General features: G+C 55.4%; 1 protein-coding gene across 1 annotated transcript in view; it reads left to right on the plus strand.

The window, feature by feature from the left end:
• Positions 1 to 39: 39 nt before the first annotated feature.
• POLR2A (RNA polymerase II subunit A) overlaps positions 40 to 20961 on the plus strand; it is a gene marked incomplete at its 5' end in the record, with an annotated part of 33100 nt that continues 12178 nt past the window's right edge. The window contains 17 exons of the mRNA XM_039715746.1: positions 40 to 231; positions 1652 to 1933; positions 2525 to 2686; positions 3681 to 3843; positions 3934 to 4000; positions 4300 to 4432; positions 5844 to 5968; positions 9035 to 9245; positions 10474 to 10683; positions 12568 to 12736; positions 13733 to 13827; positions 14405 to 14608; positions 15438 to 15660; positions 16226 to 16409; positions 17178 to 17349; positions 18707 to 18812; positions 20726 to 20931. Of these exons, the coding sequence (XP_039571680.1) occupies positions 40 to 231; positions 1652 to 1933; positions 2525 to 2686; positions 3681 to 3843; positions 3934 to 4000; positions 4300 to 4432; positions 5844 to 5968; positions 9035 to 9245; positions 10474 to 10683; positions 12568 to 12736; positions 13733 to 13827; positions 14405 to 14608; positions 15438 to 15660; positions 16226 to 16409; positions 17178 to 17349; positions 18707 to 18812; positions 20726 to 20931 (2904 nt within the window). The remainder of the gene's footprint in view (positions 232 to 1651; positions 1934 to 2524; positions 2687 to 3680; positions 3844 to 3933; positions 4001 to 4299; positions 4433 to 5843; positions 5969 to 9034; positions 9246 to 10473; positions 10684 to 12567; positions 12737 to 13732; positions 13828 to 14404; positions 14609 to 15437; positions 15661 to 16225; positions 16410 to 17177; positions 17350 to 18706; positions 18813 to 20725; positions 20932 to 20961) is intronic.

Genomic DNA, 20961 nt, shown 5'->3' on the forward strand with positions numbered 1-20961 from the left:
ATTTTGGGGTGTCCCCAATCCGATTTTGGGGTGTCCCCAGGGAACATGACGGAGTGTCCGGGCCACTTTGGCCACATCGAGCTGGCCAAGCCCGTGTTCCACGTGGGATTTTTGGGCAAAACCATGAAAATCCTGCGCTGCGTCTGCTTCTTCTGCTCCAAGCTGCTCGTGGACTCGGTGAGACCCCAAAAATCCCTGAGGCACCCCAAAAGTTTGGGGGGGAGGGGTCGGGTTTGGGCTGGAAATGGCTCCGTGGTGGCACCTTGGGGACACGTCAGGGATGGGGGGTGGTGGTGGGGTTTGGGGGGTTTGGGACCATTTTGGGGGTGCTCAGGGTCAAAGGGAGGTGACAGAGCGGGGGGACACCAAGAAGAGGTAACAAAATTTGGGGACACCAAGAAGAGGTGACAAATGTGGGGACACCAAGAAGAGGTGGTAAAATTTGGGGTACCCCAAGGGGAGGTGTCAAAATTTGGGGAACACCAAGAAGTGTCAGTCTCTCTATCCCCTATGTATTACAGATAAAAAGCATTATTATGAGAAACTATTATAGTAAAATCACTCAACCATACAGGAGCTAAAGTAATGCTACTTAGTCTGACATCACAGTATTTAATTCTGATAATCTTATTGCAGAAACAAATATTTTCCTTTTACACTTCAGAAAATAAGGGACATCCAGATGTTTTTAAAATCCAATTTTCAATATTAAAATTCACAGTGGAGGACAGTGAGTTTTTATAAACTGTGCAGGCCAGGGTCTTTTTTCAAACCTGCAGGTAAATACTCAGGGAAATGTACTCTTACAGGTTTGCACTGAACTTAGCTACCACTTACAATTAGCTGCTGAGCCAATAGGCTGTTTTAGAAATGAACTTGCTACTTTGATGGTGGATTTGAATGTTTGTATAAACTGGAACAAAAGGCAGAGGAAATTAATTTGACTGCTGTGGAGACCTATGACTATGTTTCTTGTCCTTACTTGAATTAAATTACTTATAACATTCCATCCCATCCCTAAGAAAATAAACTCAGTCATTTGAACAAACTAATTTACCTCATTGTTAATCTAAAACATGGCATTTCAAAATCCTTTTGGGGGAAAAATTATTTATACTCTGAAAATGTTTCACATTTTCACGTTTTCCAGGAATGACATATATAAAAACTCACTGCATAAACAGTGCAGATCACTGCAGGGCTTTCCCATGCTCTTCCTTTGAACCAACCCAGTTTTAGCAGCATTGTAATTTTCCCCTGTTTTTTTCCTTTTCCCCCATTTTCCACCCTTTTCCCCCATTTCCCCCCCTTTTCCCCCTCTTTTTCCCATTTCCTCCTCTCTAACCCCATTCCCCCTTTTTTTCCCTTTTTTCCCATTTCCCCCATTTTCTCTCACTCTAACCCCATTTCCCCCCCATAACCCCATTTTCCCCCCCAATAACCCCATTTTCCCCCCATTTTCCCCCGTTCCAGGGCCACGGCGGCTGCGGGCACTACCAGCCCCTGTTGCTAGTCCCAATACTTCCCATTTTTCCCCCCAGTAACCCCATTTTTCCCCCCAATAACCCCGTTTTTAACCCAAATAACCCCATTTTTCCCCCCAATAACCCCGTTTTTCACCCCATTTTCCCCCCTTTTTCCCCCGTTCCAGGGCCACGGCGGCTGCGGGCGCTACCAGCCGCGCATCCGCCGCTCGGGGCTGGAGCTCTACGCCGAGTGGAAGCACGTCAACGAGGATTCCCAGGAGAAGAAGATCCTGCTGAGCCCCGAGCGCGTGCACGAGATCTTCAAGCGCATCTCGGACGAGGAGTGCTTCGTGCTGGGCATGGACCCCAAATTCGCCCGGCCCGAGTGGATGGTGTGCACCGTGCTGCCCGTGCCGCCGCTGTCCGTGCGCCCGGCCGTCGTCATGCAGGGCTCTGCCCGCAACCAGGTGGGCTTTGGGGTGATTCTGTGGGGTTTTGGGGTGATTCTCTGGGGTTTTGGGGTGGTTTGGGTTGTGTTTTAGGGTGATTGGAGGGGTTTTGGGGTGTTTGGGGCACCGTGCTGCCCGTGCCGCCGCTGTCCGTGCGCCCAGCCATGGTCATGCAGGGCTCTGTCCGCAACCAGGTGGGGTTTTGGGTTTGTTTTGGGATAGCTTGGGGTCATTTTGTGGGGTTTTGGAAGTTATTGGGGTGGTTTTGGATGGTTTTGGGGTCCGAGGATTGGTGTTGGCATTCTTGGGGTAAAGTGCCCTTGCTGTTTGTGTTTCCAGTTGTGGTCATGCAGGGCTCTGCCCACAACCAGGTGGGGTTTGGGGCAGCTCTTGGGGGGTCTCTGGGTGGGTATTGGGGTCCCTGATGCCTTTTGGGGTCTCCCCACTTCTTGGGTTCCCCATTCTTTGGGGTATCCCCATTTTTCTCCCACCCCAAATCCACCCTACACCTTTCCCACGTCATTTTGAGCTTTTTGCTCTCCCTCTATCACCACCAGCCCCCCATTAACAAATGTTGGGGTCACCCCACTAATTTTGGGGTGTCCCCAGGATGACCTGACCCACAAACTGGCCGACATCGTCAAGATCAACAACCAACTGCGGCGCAACGAGCAGAACGGGGCGGCCGCGCACGTCATCGCTGAGGACGTCAAGCTGCTGCAGTTCCACGTGGCCACCATGGTGGACAACGAGCTGCCCGGCCTGCCCCGGGTACAGCAGGGGTCACTGAGGGCTTTTGGGGTGACACAGAAGGGTTTTGGGGTGTCACAAGGTCAGGAACGTTCAGGTGGTGGCCCTAAGTCATGGCCATGGATGTTGAGCGGCTGCAGTTCCACGTGGCCACCATGGTGGACAACGAGCTGCCTGGGGTCCAGGAGAGGCTGGGGGGAGTCACAGAGAGGTTTTGGGGGTCACTGAGAGGTTTTGGGGTGTCACAAGGTCAGGAACGTTCAGGTGGTGGCCCTAAGTCATGGCCATGGATGTTGAGCGGCTGCAGTTCCACGTGGCCACCATGGTGGACAATGAGCTGCCCGGCCTGCCCCGGGTACAGCACGGGTCACACGGGGGTTTGGGGGTCACTGAGGGCTTTTGGGGTGACACAGAAGGGTTTTGGGGGTCACAGAGGGGTTCTGGGGTGACACAGGGTCAGGAACGTTCAGGTGGTGGCCTCAAGTCACTGTCGTGGATGTTGAGCGGCTGCAGTTCCACGTGGCCACCATGGTGGAGAAGGAGCTGCCCAGGGTCCAGGACAGTCTGGGGGGTCACAGAGGGGTTTTGGGGTGTCCTGGAAGGGTTTTGAGGGGTCACAGAGGGGTTTTGGGGTGTCCTGGAAGGGTTTTGAGGGGTCACAGGAGGGTTTGGGGGTGTCCCACATGGGACAAGCAGGGACAGAGCCCAAAGTCCCAACAGGAGCTGGGGACATTCCTGGGAGGAATCAATTTGTGTCCCCCAATGGATTTTGGATTTTTTGGGGTGTTTTGGGGGTTCTGACCCCCCAGTTTCTCCTCTCCCACTGCATGCAGAATTTGGGGGATCCCTTAAATATGTTTTGCTCCCCCAAACCCCTCTCTGAGCCCCCCAAAATCCCAGCAGGAGCTGGGGACATCCTGGCAGGATTCAATGTGTGTCCCCCGATGGATTTTGGATTTTTGGGGTGATTTTGGGGTTCTGACCTCCCCTGAGCCCCCAATTTCTCCTCCCCCAGGCCATGCAGAAGTCGGGGCGCCCCCTCAAGTCCCTGAAGCAGCGGCTGAAGGGGAAGGAGGGTCGGGTTCGGGGCAACCTCATGGGCAAACGCGTGGATTTCTCCGCCCGCACCGTCATCACGCCCGACCCCAACCTGGCCATCGACCAGGTGGGCGTGCCGCGCGGGGTGGATTTACGGAGTTTTGGGATGGGTTTGTGGAGGTTTGGGGGGATTTAGGGGGAGTTTGGGGGGTTTGGTGGTGTTGTCACCTGCGCCATCGCTGCCAACGTGACCTTTGGTGAGACTGTCACCCCCTTCAACATTGACAGGGGGACTTTGTAGGGGATTTAGGGGATTTGGGATGGGTTTATGGGGTTTGGAGGGGATTTGGGGTGGATTTATGGAGGTTTGGGGTGGATTTATGGAGGTCTGGGGTGATTTAGGGGAAGTTTGGGGGGTTTGATGTTGGTGTCCCCTGCTCCATCGCCGACCTTTGGTAATTTTGAGCAGATCCCAATAACCCAAAACCACCCCAAACCCCCTTTAAACCCCACTGACCCTCCTCAGCTGACTCTGAGAGCTGTGAGGTGACTCCCAGAGCCCCAAAAACCCCAAAACTGACCCCAAAGCCCCTCAGGCTGCAGGAGCTGGTGCGCCGGGGGAACAGTCAGTACCCGGGGGCCAAGTACATCATCAGGGACAACGGGGACAGGATCGACCTCCGCTTCCACCCCAAGCCCAGCGACCTCCACCTGCAGATCGGCTACAAGGTCAGCACCCCGAAACCCCAGAGCCAGGCAGGGACCCCAAAACCCACAGCCGGACCCCAGAAATCCGGGGGACACCGGAAACGGGGAGTGGAACCCAGGGCTGCGGGGGGTGGTTGTTGGTTTGGGGTTCAGAGCTCTGGGTTTGGCGTTCAAATCCTGATTTTGGGGTTCAGAGCTCTGGGTTTGGGGTCAGTCCCTGATTTTGGGGTTCAGAGCTCGGGGTTTGGGGTTCAGAGCTCTGGGTTTGGGGTTCAAATCCTGATTTTGGGATTCAAATCCTGATTTTGGGGTTCAGAGCTCTGGGTTTGGAATCAGCCCCTGATTTTGGGGTTCAAAGTTGTGGGGCTGGAGGTGAATCCCTGATTTTGGGGTTCAGAGTTCTGGGTTTGGGGTCAGCCCCTGATTTTGGGGTTCACATGCTGATTTTGGGGTTCAGAGCTCTGGGTTTGGGGTCAGTCCCTGATTTTGGGGTTCAGAGCTCGGGGTTTGGGGTTCAGAGCTCTGGGTTTGGGGTTCAAAGTTGTAGGGTTGGAGGTGAATCCCTCATTTTGGGGTTCAGAGCCCTGGATTTGGGGTCAGTCCCTGATTTTGGGGTTCAGAGCTCTGGGTTTGGAATCAGCCCCTGATTTTGGGGTTCAAAGTTGTGGGGCTGGAGGTGAATCCCTGATTTTGGGGTTCAGAGCTCTGGGTTTGGGGTCAGTCTCTGATTTTGGGGTTCAAATTTTGATTTTGGGGTTCAGAGCTCTGGGTTTGGGGTTCAAAGCTGTGGGGTTGCAGGTGAATCCCTGATTTTGGGGTTCAGAGCTCTGGGTTTGGGGTCAGCCCCTGATTTTGGGGTTCAGAGTTCTGGGTTTGGGGTTCAAATCCTGATTTTGGGATTCAGAGCTCAGGATTTGGGTCTCACTCCCTGATTTTGGGGTTCCCAATTCTAGATTTGGGGTTCAATCCATAATTTTGGGGTTCCCAATTCTAGATTTGTGGTTCAATCCATCATTTTGGGTTCAAATCTCTGAAATTTGAGGTTCATTCCTCAATTTTGGCCTTCACCACCACCAGGTGGGGTTCAGACTGTGGGGTTGCAGGTGAATCCCTGATTTTGGGGTTCAGAGCTCTGGGTTTGGGGCTCAATGCCTGATTTTGGGGTTCCCAATTCTAGATTTGGGGTTCAATCCATAATTTTGGGGTTCCCAATTCTAGATTTGGGGTTCAATCCATCATTTTGGGTTCAGATCTCTGAAATTTGAGGTTCATTCCTCAATTTTGGCCTTCACCACCACCAGGGAGTGAATTTAACCCCAAACCCCTCATTCTCCTCACTCTGACCCCACCATTTTTGGGGGAAAGGTGCCGTTTTTGGGGTGTCCCCCATTTTTGGGGTGTCCCCCTGACTTTTGGGGGGCTTTGGGGACAGGTGGAGCGTCACATGTGCGACGGGGACATCGTCATCTTCAACCGGCAGCCCACCCTGCACAAGATGTCCATGATGGGTCACAGGGTCAGGATCCTGCCCTGGTCCACCTTCCGTCTGAACCTCAGGTAAAGCACCCCAAAAATCCCAAAACTGACCCCAAAAGTAACCCCAGATCCTGCCCTGGTCCACCTTCCGTCTGAACCTCAGGTAAAGCACCCCAAAAATCCCAAAACTGACCCCAAAAGTACCCCCAGATCCTGCCCTGGTCCACCTTCTGTCTGAACCTGAGGTAAAACACCCCAAAAAAACCAAAATTGACCCCAAAAGTAACCCCAAATCCTGTCCTGGTCCACCTTCCATCTGAACCTGAGGTACAACACCACAAAAACCCCCAAAAAACCCCAAAATTAACCCCAAACTTAACCCCAAATCCTGCCCTGATCTACCTTCCGTCTGAACCTCAGGTAAAACACACCAAAAAAACCAAAATTCACCCCAAAAGTAACCCCAAATCCTGTCCTGGTCCACCTTCCATCTGAACCTGAGGTACAACACCACAAAAACCCCAAAATTCACCCCAAAATTAACCCCAAATCCTGCCCTGGTTCACCTTCTGTCTGAACCTCAGGTAAAACCCCCCAAAACCCCCAAATTCACCCCAAAATCCCCCCAAATCCTGCCCTGGTCCCCCTTCTGTCTGAACCTCAGGTAACACCCCCCAAAACCCCCAAATTCCCCCCAAAATCCCCCCAAATCCTGCCCTGGTCCCCCTTCTGTCTGAACCTCAGGTAACACCCCCCAAAACCCCCAAATTCCCCCCAAAATCCCCCCAAATCCTGCCCTGGTCCCCCTTCTGTCTGAACCTCAGGTAACACCCCCCAAAACCCCCAAATTCACCCCAAAATTAACCCCAAATCCTGCTCTGGTCCACCTTCCATCTGAACCTCAGGTAAAGCACCCCAAAAATCCCAAAAAAACCCCAAAATTGACCCCAAAATCACCCCAAATCCTGCCCTGGTCCACCTTCTGTCTGAACCTCAGGTAAAACACCCCAAAAAACCCAAAAAAACCACAAAATTAACCCCAAATCCTGCTCTGGTCCACCTTCCGTCTGAACCTGAGGTACAACACCACAAAAACCCCAAAATTAACCCCAAAGTCGCCCCAAATCCTGCCCTGGTCCATCTTCTGTGATGAGATGAGCCCATCTCTGGTGTGTCCCCGATGTCCCAGATGTCCTCTTGATGTCCCCAGAGTGTCACCAAGCCATACAACGTTGACTTTGTTGGTGATGAGATGAACCTGCCCCGTGTCCCCACAATGTCCCCACAATGTCCCAGATGTCTCAGTGTCCCCAGTGTCCCCCCGATGTCCCCACAGTGTCACCACGCCCTACAACGCCGACTTTGACGGCGACGAGATGAACCTGCCCCGTGTCCCCACAATGTCCCAGATCTCTCAGTGTCCCAGTGTCCCCACAACGTCCCCGATGTCCCCGCAGTGTCACCACGCCCTACAACGCCGACTTTGACGGCGACAAGATGAACCTGCCCCGTGTCCCAGCCATGACCCCAATGTCCCTGACGTCCCTGGTGTCCCATGTCCCCACAATGTCCCTGAGATCCCTGATGTCCCCTCAATGTCCCCTCAGTGTCACCACGCCCTACAACGCCGACTTTGACGGCGACGAGATGAACCTGCCCCGTGTCCCCACAATGTCCCCAATGTCCCAGATGTCTCAGTGTCCCCAGTGTCCCCCCGATGTCCCCACAGTGTCACCACGCCCTACAACGCCGACTTTGACGGCGACGAGATGAACCTGCCCCGTGTCCCAGCCATGACCCCAATGTCCCTGACGTCCCTGGTGTCCCATGTCCCTGATGTCCCCTCAATGTCCCCTCAGTGTCACCACGCCCTACAACGCTGACTTTGACAGCGATGAGATGAACCTGCCCCATGTCCCCACAATGTCCCCAATGTCCCTGAGATCCCAGTGTCCCCAATGTCCCAGTGTCCCCGCAACGTCCCCAATGTCCCCATGGTGTCACCATGTCCTACAACACTGACTTTGATGGTGATGAGATGAACCTGCCCCGTGTCCCAGCCATGACCCCAATGTCCCTGACGTCCCTGGTGTCCCATGTCCCCACAATGTCCCTGAGATCCCTGATGTCCCCTCAATGTCCCCTCAGTGTCACCACGCCCTACAACGCCGACTTTGACGGCGACGAGATGAACCTGCCCCGTGTCCCCACAATGTCCCCACAATGTCCCTGAGATCCCAGTGTCCCCAACGTCCCAGTGTCCCCACAATGTCCCCAATGTCCCTGAGATCCCAGTGTCCCCAATGTCCCAGTGTCCCCGCAACGTCCCCAATGTCCCCATGGTGTCACCATGTCCTACAACACTGACTTTGATGGTGATGAGATGAACCTGCCCCGTGTCCCCACAATGTCCCCACAATGTCCTCAATGTCCCAGATGTCTCAGTGTCCCCACAACGTCCCCGATGTCCCCGCAGTGTCACCACGCCCTACAACGCCGACTTTGACGGTGACGAGATGAACCTGCCCCGTGTCCCCACAATGTCCCCACAATGTCCTCAATGTCCCAGATGTCTCAGTGTCCCCACAACGTCCCCGATGTCCCCGCAGTGTCACCACGCCCTACAACGCCGACTTTGACGGCGACGAGATGAACCTGCCTCGTGTCCCCACAATGTCCCCGATGTCCCTGAGATCCCAATGTCCCCAACGTCCCAGTGTCCCCACAATGTCCCCAATATCCCAGATTACCCAATATTCCTGATGTCCCCCGATGTCCCCACAGTGTCACCACGCCCTACAACGCCAACTTTGACGGCGACGAGATGAACCTGCCCCGTGTCGCCACAATGTCCCCAATATCCCAGATTACCCAATATTCCTGATGTCCCCCGATGTCCCCACAGTGTCACCACGCCCTACAACGCCAACTTTGACGGCGACGAGATGAACCTGCCCCGTGTCGCCACAATGTCCCCAATATCCCAGATTACCCAATATTCCTGATGTCCCCCGATGTCCCCACAGTGTCACCACGCCCTACAACGCCAACTTTGACGGCGACGAGATGAACCTGCCCCGTGTCGCCACAATGTCCCCAATATCCCAGATTACCCAATATTCCTGATGTCCCCCGATGTCCCCACAGTGTCACCACGCCCTACAACGCCAACTTTGACGGCGACGAGATGAACCTGCACCTGCCGCAGTCGCTGGAGACGCGGGCGGAGATCCAGGAGCTGGCCATGGTGCCCAGGATGATCGTCACCCCCCAGAGCAACCGGCCCGTCATGGGCATCGTGCAGGACACGCTGACGGCCGTGCGCAAGTTCACCAAGAGGGACGTCTTCCTCGAGAGGGTCCGTTTGGGGTCGTTTTGGGGTCATCTTGGGGGTTTTGGGGGCGTTTAGCTTGATTTGAGGTCATCTCTGATGGTTTTGGGGTGGTTTCTGGTGGTGTTGTGTTGGACACGCTGACGGCCGTGCGCAAGTTCACCAAGAGGGACGTCTTCCTCGAGAGGGTCCGTTTGGGGTCGTTCTGGGGTCATCTTGGGGGTTTTGGGGGTGTTTAGGGTGATTTGTGGTGGTTTTGAGGTGATTTGAGGGGTTTCAGGGCAGGTGTTTGAGGTGGGACGTGCTAATGGCCGTGAGCATGTTCACCAAGAGGGACGTCTTCCTCGAGAGGGTCCGTTTGGGGTCGTTCTGGGGTCATCTTGGGGGTTTTGGGGGTGTTTAGGGTGATTTGTGGTGGTTTTGAGGTGATTTGAGGGGTTTCAGGGCAGGTGTTTGAGGTGGGACGTGCTAATGGCCGTGAGCATGTTCACCAAGAGGGACGTCTTCCTCGAGAGGGTCCGTTTGGGGTCGTTCTGGGGTCATCTTGGGGGTTTTGGGGTTGTTTTGGGAGTTTTGGGGTTGGTTTGAGGTGGTTTAGGGTTGGTTTGAGGTAGTTTGGGGTGATTTGAGGGGTTTTAGGGCAGGTGTTTCAGGTGGGACACGCTGACGGCCGTGTGCAAGTTCACCAAGAGGGACATCTTCCTTGAGAGGGTCCGTTTTGGGTAGTTCTGGGGTCATCTCTGATGGTTTTGGGGTGGTTTCTGGTGGTGTTGTGTTGGACACGCTGACGGCCGTGCGCAAGTTCACCAAGAGGGACGTCTTCCTCGAGAGGGTCCGTTTGGGGTCATCTTGGGGGTTTTGGGGTTGTTTTGGGAGTTTTGGGGTTGGTTTGAGGTGGTTTAGGGTTGGTTTGAGGTAGTTTGGGGTGATTTGAGGGGTTTTAGAGCAGGTGTTTGAGGTGGGACACGCTGATGGCCGTGCACAGGGTCACCAAGAGGGACATCTTCCCTGAGATGGTCTTGTTTTGGGAGGATTTTTGGGACTTCTAGGACACTTTCAGGATGTTTTGGGATCTCTATGGGGTTTTCATGATTAATGATATTTTTGGGGTGTCCCTCAGGGTGTGGTGGTGAACCTGCTGATGTTCCTGTCCGTGTGGGACAGGGATTTTGGGGAGCTTTGGGACATCTTCGAGGTATTTTGGGTTCTCTGTGGTTTTTTCTTCGATTGGTGACAGTTTTGGGGTGTCCCTCAGGGCGAGGTGATGAACCTGCTGATGTTCCTGTCCACGTGGGACGGCAAGGTGCCCCAGCCAGCCATCCTGAAGCCGCGGCCGCTCTGGACAGGGAAGCAGATCTTCTCCCTGATCATCCCTGGCCACATCAACTGCATCCGCACCCACAGCACCCACCCCGACGACGAGGACAGCGGCCCCTACAAGCACATCTCCCCCGGGGACACCAAGGTGGGGACCTCTGAGGAGGTCTGGGGGGCTTGGTGCGGTGGGAAGGTGGCCTGAGGGGGCTTTGGTGGGATCTGAGAGAGCTTTGAGATGGTTTGATGGGGTTTTGGTGGGATCTCAGGGGGCTTTGGTGGGATCTGAGAGAGCTTTGGGGTGGTTTGAGGGGATTTTGGTGGGATCTGAGGGGGCTTTGGTGGGATCTGAGGGAGTTTTGGGGTGGTTTGATGGGGCTTTGGTGAGATCTGAGGGGGCTTTGAGGTGGTTTGATGGGGCTTTGGTGGGATCTGAGAGAGTTTGGGGTGGTTTGAGAGGGTTTTGGTTGGATCTGAGGGGGCTTTGGTGGGATCTGAGGGAGTTTGGGTGGTTTGATGGGGATTTGGTGGCATCTCAGGGGGCTTTGGGGTGGTCTGAGGGGCTTTTGGAGCTTGAGGTTTAGGGGGCCTTGGTGCGTGCAGAGGTGGTTTGAGTGGACTTTGGTGGGATCTAAGGATGATTTGGGGTGGCCTGAGGGAGCTTGGGTGGGATCTGAGGGGCTTTTGGTGGAGCTTGCTCTGGTCTAGGAGGGCTGTGATTTAGGGTTGGTTTGAGGTAGTTTGGGGTGATTTGAGGGGTTTCAGAGCAGGTGTTTGAGGTGGGACACGCTGATGGCCGTGCACAGGGTCACCAAGAGGGACATCTTCCCTGAGATGGTCTTGTTTTGGGAGGATTTTTGGGACTTTTAGGACACTTTCAGGATGTTTTGGGATCTCTATGGGGTTTTCATGATTAATGATATTTTTGGGGTGTCCCTCAGGGTGTGGTGGTGAACCTGCTGATGTTCCTGTCCGTGTGGGACAGGGATTTTGGGGAGCTTTGGGACATCTTCGAGGTATTTTGGGTTCTCTGTGGTTTTTTCTTCGATTGGTGACAGTTTTGGGGTGTCCCTCAGGGCGAGGTGATGAACCTGCTGATGTTCCTGTCCACGTGGGACGGCAAGGTGCCCCAGCCAGCCATCCTGAAGCCGCGGCCGCTCTGGACAGGGAAGCAGATCTTCTCCCTGATCATCCCTGGCCACATCAACTGCATCCGCACCCACAGCACCCACCCCGACGACGAGGACAGCGGCCCCTACAAGCACATCTCCCCCGGGGACACCAAGGTGGGGACCTCTGAGGAGGTCTGGGGGGCTTGGTGCGGTGGGAAGGTGGCCTGAGGGGGCTTTGGTGGGATCTGAGAGAGCTTTGAGATGGTTTGATGGGGTTTTGGTGGGATCTCAGGGGGCTTTGGTGGGATCTGAGAGAGCTTTGGGGTGGTTTGAGGGGATTTTGGTGGGATCTGAGGGGGCTTTGGTGGCATCTGAGGGAGTTTTGGGGTGGTTTGATGGGGCTTTGGTGAGATCTGAGGGAGTTTGGGGTGGTTTGAGAGGGTTTTGGTTGGATCTGAGGGGGCTTTGGTGGGATCTGAGGGGGTTTTGGTGGGATCTGAGAGAGCTTTGGGGAGGTCTGAGGGGCTTTTGGAACTTAAGGAGGTCTAGGGGGGCTTGGAGGAGCTTTGGGGTGTTTTGATGGGGCTTTGGTGGGATCTGAGGGAGTTTGGGTGGTTTGATGGGGATTTGGTGGCATCTCAGGGGGCTTTGGGGTGGTCTGAGGGGCTTTTGGAGCTTGAGGTTTAGGGGGCCTTGGTGCGTGCAGAGGTGGTTTGAGTGGACTTTGGTGGGATCTAAGGATGATTTGGGGTGGCCTGAGGGAGCTTGGGTGGGATCTGAGGGGCTTTTGGTGGAGCTTGCTCTGGTCTAGGAGGGCTTTGTCGACTTCGAGGTGACCTGGGGTTGTTTTTGGGGTGCTCCAGGTGGGTTTTGGGGTTTTTTTGGATCTTTGAGGTCCTGACCCCGTTCTTTGGGTGTCCCAGGTGATCGTGGAGAACGGAGAGCTCATCATGGGCATCCTGTGCAAGAAGTCCCTGGGGACGTCGGCCGGGTCCCTGGTGCACATCTCCTACCTGGAGATGGGCCACGACACCACGCGGCTCTTCTACAGCAACATCCAGACTGTCATCAACAACTGGCTGCTCATCGAGGGTCAGCGCGCTCCCGGGGGCTCCTGGGGGCTGGGAGCCTCTTGGTGGCATCTAATGGGGGTTTGGTCACCCAGGGACCTTCTCAGGCCCCATCTTGGTGGAGCCCTGGGCCTCTTGCACCCCATTTTTTAGGTTCTGGTGTTCTTGGGTCCCTTTTTTGGGGACTGGAGGGACCTGGGCAGGGCTGGAAACCTTCTTGGTGGCATCTAATGGGGGTTTGGTCCCCTGGGGACCTTCTCAGGTTCCCACTTGGTGGAGCCCTGGGCATCTTGGACCCCATTCTTGATGTGCTGGTGGTTCTTGAACCCCTTTTTTGAGGACGAGGAGGACTCAGGAGTTTTGGGGGATGGTCCCAACCCCATTTTTGTCCCTCAAGGACCTCATTGTCCCCATGTCCTCTCTTTGTCCCACAGCCTGACCAGAACCTGCCCCAGGGTTGGTTTTTTGGGGAGACTGTCATCAACAACTGGCTGCTCATCGAGGGTCAGCGCGCTCCCGGGGGCTCCTGGGGGCTGGGAGCCTCTTGGTGGCATCTAATGGGGGTTTGGTCACCCAGGGACCTTCTCAGGTCCCATCTTGGTGGAGCCCTGGGCCTCTTGGACCCCATTCTTGATGTCCTGGTGATCTTGGACCCCTTTTTTTGGGGACTGGGGGGGGACCTGGTGGGGCTGGGAACCTCTTGGTGGCATCTAATGGGGGTTTGGTCACCCAGGGACCTTCTCAGATCCTCACTTGGTGGAGCCCTGGGCCTCTTGCACCCCATTCTTGATGTCCTGGTGGTTCTTGAACCCCTTTTTTGAGGACAAGGAGGACTCAGGAGTTTTGGGGGATGGTCCCAACCCCATTTTTGTCCCTCAAGGACCTCATTGTCCCCATGTCCTCTCTTTGTCCCACAGCCTGACCAGAACCTGCCCCAGGGTTGGTTTTTTGGGGCGAGGGGTTGGAGATGACCCCGAATTTGGGGGGGATCCCCCTGAACCCCAGGTGTCCCCCCCAGGTCACACCATCGGCATCGGGGACTCCATCGCCGACGCCAAGACCTACCAGGACATCCAGAACACCATCAAGAAGGCCAAGCAGGACGTCATCGAGGTGAGATTTGGGGCTTTCCTGGGAATTTGGGGAGTTCCACGGAGGTTTGGGGCAGTTCCTGCAGGATCTCACGAGGTTCTTGGAGGATCTCAGGAGGTTTGGGGCAGTTCCTGGGGGATCTCAGGTGGTTTGGGGTGGTTCCAGGAGGATCTCGGGGGATTTGGGGCAGTTCCTTGAGGATGTGAGGGGGTTTGGGGCAGTTCCTGCAGGTTCTCAGGAACTTTGGGGCAGTTCCTGCAGGATCTGAGGAGGTTTGGAGCAGTTCCTGGAGGATTTCAGGGGGTTCCTGGAGGTTCCTGTGGGGGTTTGTGGAGTTTTTTGGGATTTTTTTGAGGTTCTTGAGACAGTTTTGGGCACCAGGAGGTCCAAGACCAACATCTCCCTGGTTTAGGAGGTTCCAGAAGATCTTGGGGTGCTCCATCCAGGGTTTGGGGTGGTTCCTGGAGGGTCTCAAGGGGTTTTGGTTGGTTCCTGTGGAGTTTTTTGGGGTTTTTTGAGCTTCTCAGGTGGTTTTGGCCATCAGGGGCTTTCGGGACACCCCGCTGACCCTTCTGGGGTGGTTTTTGGGGGTCTCCAGGTGATCGAGAAGGCCCACAACAACGAGCTGGAGCCCACCCCGGGCAACACCTTGCGGCAGACCTTTGAGAACCAGGTGAACCGGATCCTCAACGACGCCCGCGACAAGACCGGCTCCTCTGCCCAGAAGTCCCTGTCCGAGTACAACAACTTCAAGTCCATGGTGGTCTCGGGGGCCAAGGGCTCCAAGATCAACATCTCCCAGGTTTGGAACATTCCAGAAGGTCTGGGGGGCCTCTGTGAGGGGTTTGGGGTGGTTCCTGCAGGATTTCAGGGAATTTGGGGCAGTTTCTGGAGGATCTCAGGAGCTTTGGGGCAGTTCCTGGAGTGTTTTAGGTGGGTTTGGGGTGGTTCCTTGAGGATCTCAGGAGGTTTGGGGTGGTTCTTGGAGGATCTCAGGGAATTTGAGGCAGTTCCTGGATGATCTCAGGAGCTTTGGGGCAGTTCTTGGAGGATCTCAGGGAATTTGAGGCAGTTCCTGGAGGATCTCAGGAGCTTTGGGGCAGTTCCTGCAGGATCTCAGGAGATTTGGGGCAGTTCCTGGATGATCTCAGAGGGTTTGGAGCAGTTCCTGGAGTATCTTAGGTGGGTTCAGATGGTTCCTGCAGGATCTCAGAGGATTTGGGGCAGTTCCTGGATGATCTCAGGAGCTTTGGGGCAGTTCCTGCAGGATCTCAGGGGGTTTGGGGCAGTTCCTGGAGTATTTTAGGTGGCTTTAGATGGTTCCTGCAGGATCTCAGAGGGTTTGGGGTGGTTCCTGGAGGATCTCAGTAGATTTGGGGCAGTTCCTGCAGGATCTCAGGAGCTTTGGGGCAGTTCCGGGCGTATCTTAGGTGGCTTTAGATGGTTCCTGGAGCATCTCAGAGGGTTTGGAGCCCTTCCTGGAGTATCTTAGGTGGCTTTAGATGGTTCCTGGAGCATCTCAGCAGCTTTTGATTGCTTCCTGTGGAGCTCCATGAAGTTCTTTGATCCTCTCGACCTTCTGAGCTGCTCTGGTGAGATGTCCCCAAGCTCCTGGCGCGGTGTCCCCGCAGGTGATCGCGGTGGTGGGGCAGCAGAACGTGGAGGGCAAGCGGATCCCGTTTGGCTTCAAGCACCGCACGCTGCCGCACTTCATCAAGGACGACTACGGCCCCGAGAGCCGCGGCTTCGTGGAGAACTCCTACCTGGCCGGCCTCACGCCCACCGAGTTCTTCTTCCACGCCATGGGCGGCCGCGAGGGCCTCATCGACACGGCCGTCAAGACGGCCGAGACCGGTCAGTGTCCCCAGAAGGTCCCCGGGGGCTTCCAGGAGTCCAGAATTCCACCCACGGGGCCTCCAGGATCCCAAAATTCCAGTGTGGAAATCCTGAGGGCCTTAAAACCCTCTACAGATAGCTCGTGGAGATCCCAAACCCTCCTCAGATACCTCCTGGAGACCCCAAACCCATCCCAGGTGCCTCCAGGATCCCCAAACCCTCCCCAGATGCCTTCAGGAACCCCAAATCCTCCCCAGATGCCCTCTGGAGACCCCAAACCCTCCCCTGATGCCTCCTGGAGATCCCAAACCCTCTCCCCAGATGCCTCCTGGTGATTCCAAACCCTCACCAGATACCTCCAGCATCCCCAAACCGTCCCCAGCTGCCCCCTGGAGACCCCCAACCCTCCCGAGGTGCCCCCTGGAGACCCCAAACCCATCCCAGATGCCTTCAGGATCCCCAAACCCTCCCCAGATGCCTCCTGGTGATCCCAGATGCCTCCAGGAACCCCAAACCCTCCCGAGGTGCCCCCTGGAGACCCCCCACCCTCCTGAGGGGCCTACTGACGCCTCCCCACCCCCAGGGTACATCCAGCGGCGGCTGATCAAGTCCATGGAGTCGGTGATGGTCAAGTACGACGCCACGGTCAGGAACTCCATCAACCAGGTGGTGCAGCTGCGCTACGGCGAGGACGGGCTGGCCGGGGAGAGCGTCGAGTTCCAGAACCTGGCCACGCTCAAGCCCTCCAACAAGGCCTTCGAGAAGAAGTGAGGGACACGGGGGGACACGGCCCGGGGCAGGGTGGGGTCATGGGTGGGGGCAGTGGTCCTGGATGGGGTCATTGAGGGGCTCATTGCGGGGGTTGGGGACATCTTGGGGTCTTCAGGTGGGAGTTGGGGACATTTTGGGGTCTTCATGTGGCTCCTTCCAAGGTTTCAGACCCATCTTGTCTCCAAGTGGCTCCTTCCAGAAGTTTGGGACATTCTGGGGTCTTCACATGGGAGCTGGGGACCTCTTGGGGTCTTGGGGTTTGGGACATCTTGGGTGTTCAGATGGGAGGTGGGGACATCTTGGAGTCTTAAAAGGAGGTTGGGGACATCTTGGGGTCTTCAGAGGGGTTGGGGACATCTTGGGGTCTTCAGAGGGGTTGGGGACATCTTGGGGTCTTCAGGTGGCTCCTTCCAAGGTTTCAGACCCATCTTGATGTCCCCAAGTGGCTCCTTCCAGAAGTTGGGGACATTTTGGGGTCTTCAAGTGGCTCCTCCCCAATCTGGGTGACACTTGGTTGTCCCCAAGCTGCTCCAGCCCAACCTGGGTGACATTTTGATGTCCCCAACCTCTTCCACCCCAAATTGGGCCCCACATTTGGTGTCCCCAACCTTCTCCTCCCAAACTTTGGTCACATTTTGGTGTCCCCAACCTTCTCCTACCCAGTATGAACCAGCTTTTTTGGTGTCCCCAAGCTTCTCCAGCGTGACGTGGGCGATGCTTCGGTGTCCCCTGGATGTCCCTGAGGTGTCCGTGTGTCCCCACAGGTTCAAGTTTGACTACACCAACGAGCGGGCGCTGCGCCGGACGCTGCAGGAGGAGCTGGTCAAGGACATCCTGTCCAACGCCCACATCCAGAACGAGCTGGAGCGCGAGTTCGACCGCATGCGCGAGGACAGGGAGGTGCTCAGGGTCATCTTCCCCACCGGGGACAGCAAGGTGACACCAAAATCCAACCCAGAAACACCTGGGGCACCCCAAAACCCATCCGAGATACCTCAAAACCCATCTGAGATACCTCAAAATGCCACCAAGATACCCCAAAACCCATCCAAGATACCCCAAAACCCATCCGAGATACCCCAAAATCCCATCAAGATACCCCAAAACCCAACTGAGATACCCCAAAACCCAACTGAGTTGCCCCGGTTTTGGGGTTCTGACTCCGTGTTTTTGGGGTTCTTCCCCTGTTTTGGGGTGCTGATCCCATTTGTGGTGTTCTGACACCCGTTTTTGGGGTTCTTCTCCCCCTTTTTTGGGGTTCTGACCCCTCTTTTTGGGGTTCTTCTCCCAATTTTGGGGTGCTGATGCCATTTTTGAGGTTGTTCTCCCCCATTTTTGGGGTTCTGACCCCCGATTTTGGGGTCCTCTCCCCCCAGGTGGTGCTGATCCCATTTGTGGTGTTTTGACCCCCATCTTTGGGGTTCTGACCCTGTTTTTGGGGTTCTTCCCTCATTTTTGGGGTTCTTCTCACCCATTTTTGGGGTTCTTCTCCCGCATTCTTGGGGTTCTCCCCCGTTTTTGGGGTTCTCCCCCATTTTTTGGGTTCTGACCCCCATTTTTGGGGTCCTCTCCCCCAGGTGGTGCTGATCCCATTTGTGGTGTTTTGACCCCCCGTTTTTGGGGTTCTGACCCCTTTTTTGGGGTCTTCTCTCCTGTTTTTGGGGTTCTCCCCCATTTTTGGGGTTCATCTCCCCCATTTTTTGGGTTCTTCCCCCGTTTTTGGGGTTCTGACCCCGCAAAACCCCATAGAGATACCCCAAAACCTATCCGAGATACCCCAAAATCCCACCAAGATATCCCAAAACCCCATAGAGATACCCCAAAATCCCATCCGAGATACCCCAAAATCCACCAAGATACCCCAAAACTCATCCGAGATACCTCAAAATCCCACCAAGATACCTCAAAACCCATCTGAGTTGCCCCATTTTTGGGTTCTGACTCCCTATTTTTGGGGTTCTTCCCCCATTTTGGGGTGCTGATCCCATTTGTGGGGTTTTGACCCCCCGTTTTTGGGGTTCTGACCCCTTTTTTGGGGTCTTCTCTCCTGTTTTTGGGGTTCTCCCCCATTTTTTGGGTTCTGACCCCCATTTTTGGGGTCCTCTCCCCCAGGTGGTGCTGATCCCATTTGTGGGGTTTTGACCCCCCGTTTTTGGGGTTCTGACCCCTTTTTTGGGGTTCTTCTCTCCCGTTTTTGGGGTTCTCCCCCATTTTTGGGGTTCTTCTCCCCCATTTTTTGGGTTCTTCCCCCGTTTTTGGGGTTCTGACCCCATTTTTGGGTCCTCTCCCCCAGGTGGTGCTCCCCTGTAACCTGCTCCGCATGATCTGGAACGCGCAGAAGATCTTCCACATCAACTCGCGGCTGCCCTCGGACCTGCACCCCGTCAAGGTGGTGGAGGGTGAGTGGGGCGAGCTCTGGGGCTCTCCAGGAGGGTTCTGGAGTTCCTTGAGGCCTTCAGGAAGCTTTGATGGGTTTGGAGATGTTCTAGAAGGTTCTGGAGATCCTTGAATCCCTCAGGAAGGTTCTGGAGGTCCTGAGTCCCTCAGGAAGCTGTGATGGGTTTGGGGTCCCTCAGGAAGGTTCTGGAGATCCTTGGGTCCCTCAGGAAGGTTCTGGAGGTCCTTGAATCCTTCAGGAAGGTGCTGGAGGTCCTTGAGTCCTTCAGGAAAGTGTAATGGGTTTGGGGTCCCTCGGGAAGGTTCTGGAGTTCCTTGAGGCCTTCAGGAAGCTTTGATGGGTTTGGAGATGTTCTAGAAGGTTCTGGAGATCCTTGAATCCCTCAGGAAGGTTCTGGAGGTCCTGAGTCCCTCAGGAAGCTGTGATGGGTTTGGGGTCCCTCAGGAAGGTTCTGGAGATCCTTGGGTCCCTCAGGAAGGTTCTGGAGGTCCTTGAATCCTTCAGGAAGGTGCTGGAGGTCCTTGAGTCCTTCAGGAAAGTGTAATGGGTTTGGGGTCCCTCGGGAAGGTTCTGGAGGTTTTTGAGTCCCTCAGGAAGCTGTGATGGGTTTGGAGATGTTCTGGAAGGTTCCGGAGATCCTTGAATCCCTCAAGAAGTTGTGACAGGTTTGGGGTCCCTCAGGAAGGTTCTGGAGGTCCTTGAGTTCCTCAGGAAGGTTCTGGAGGTTTTTGAGTCCCTCAGGAAGCTGTGATGGGTTTAGAGAGCTCTGGAAGGTTCTGGAGATTCTCGAGTCCCTCAGGAACCTGTGACAGGTTTGGGGTCCCTCAGGAAGGTTCTGGAGATCCTTGGGTCCCTCAGGAAGCTGTGATGAGTTTGGAGATGCTCTGGAAGGTTCTGGAGGTCCTTGAGTCCCTCAGGAAGGTTCTGGAGGTCCTTGAGTTCCTCAGGAAGGTTCTGGAGATCCTTGAGTCCCTCACAAAGCCGTGATGGGTTTGGAGATGCTCTGGAAGGTTCTGGAGGTTCTTGATTCCCTCAGGAAGCCATGATGAGTTTGGAGATGTTCTGGAAGGTTCTGAAGGTTCTTCAGTCCCTCAGGAAGTCGTGATGGGTTTGGGATTCCCTCAGGAAGGTTCTGGAGGTCCTCGAGTCCCTCAGGAAGCCGTGATGAGTTTGGAGATGCTCTGGAAAGTTCCAGAGGTTTTTGAGTCCCTCAGGAAGCCATGATGAGTTTGGAGATGCTCTGGAAGGTCCTGGAGGTCCTTGAGTCCCTCAGGAAGCTGTGATGGGTTTAGAGAGCTCTGGAAGGTTCTGGAGATTCTCGAGTCCCTCAGGAACCTGTGACAGGTTTGGGGTCCCTCAGGAAGGCGTGATGAGTTTGGAGATGCTCTGGAAAGTTCCAGAGGTTTTTGAGTCCCTCAGGAAGCCATGATGAGTTTGGAGATGCTCTGGAAGGTCCTGGAGGTCCTTGAGTCCCTCAGGAAGCTGTGATGAGTTTGAGGTCCCTCAGGAAAGTTCCAGAGGTTTTTGAGTCCCTCAGAAACCTGTGATGGGTTTGGAGATGCTCTGGAAGGTTCTGGAGGTTCTTCAGTCCCTCAGGAAGCCATGATGAGTTTGGGGATGTTCTGGAAGGTTCTGGAGTCCCTCAGGAAGCCGTGATGAGTTTGAAGATGCTCTGGAAGGTTCCGGCCGTCCTTGGGACCCCCTGTGACCGTGCTGTCCCCTCAGGGGTGAAGGAGCTGAGCCGCAAGCTGGTGATCGTCAACGGGGAGGACCCGCTGAGCCGGCAGGCGCAGGAGAACGCGACGCTGCTCTTCAACATCCACCTGCGCTCCACGCTCTGCAGCCGCCGCATGGGGATGTTCTGGAAGGTTCCGGCCGTCCTTGGGACCCCCTGTGACCGTGCTGTCCCCTCAGGGGTGAAGGAGCTGAGCCGCAAGCTGGTGATCGTCAACGGGGAGGACCCGCTGAGCCGGCAGGCGCAGGAGAACGCGACGCTGCTCTTCAACATCCACCTGCGCTCCACGCTCTGCAGCCGCCGCATGGTGGAGGAGTTCCGGCTCAGCGGGGAGGCCTTCGACTGGCTGCTGGGCGAGATCGAGTCCAAGTTCAACCAGGCCATCGTGAGTGTGGGATTTGGGGTCATCCTCGGG

This window comes from Passer montanus, unplaced genomic scaffold (assembly GCF_014805655.1).
Source record: "Passer montanus isolate IOZ18808 unplaced genomic scaffold, ASM1480565v1 scaffold346, whole genome shotgun sequence".
Classification (NCBI taxonomy): Eukaryota; Metazoa; Chordata; class Aves; order Passeriformes; family Passeridae; genus Passer; species Passer montanus.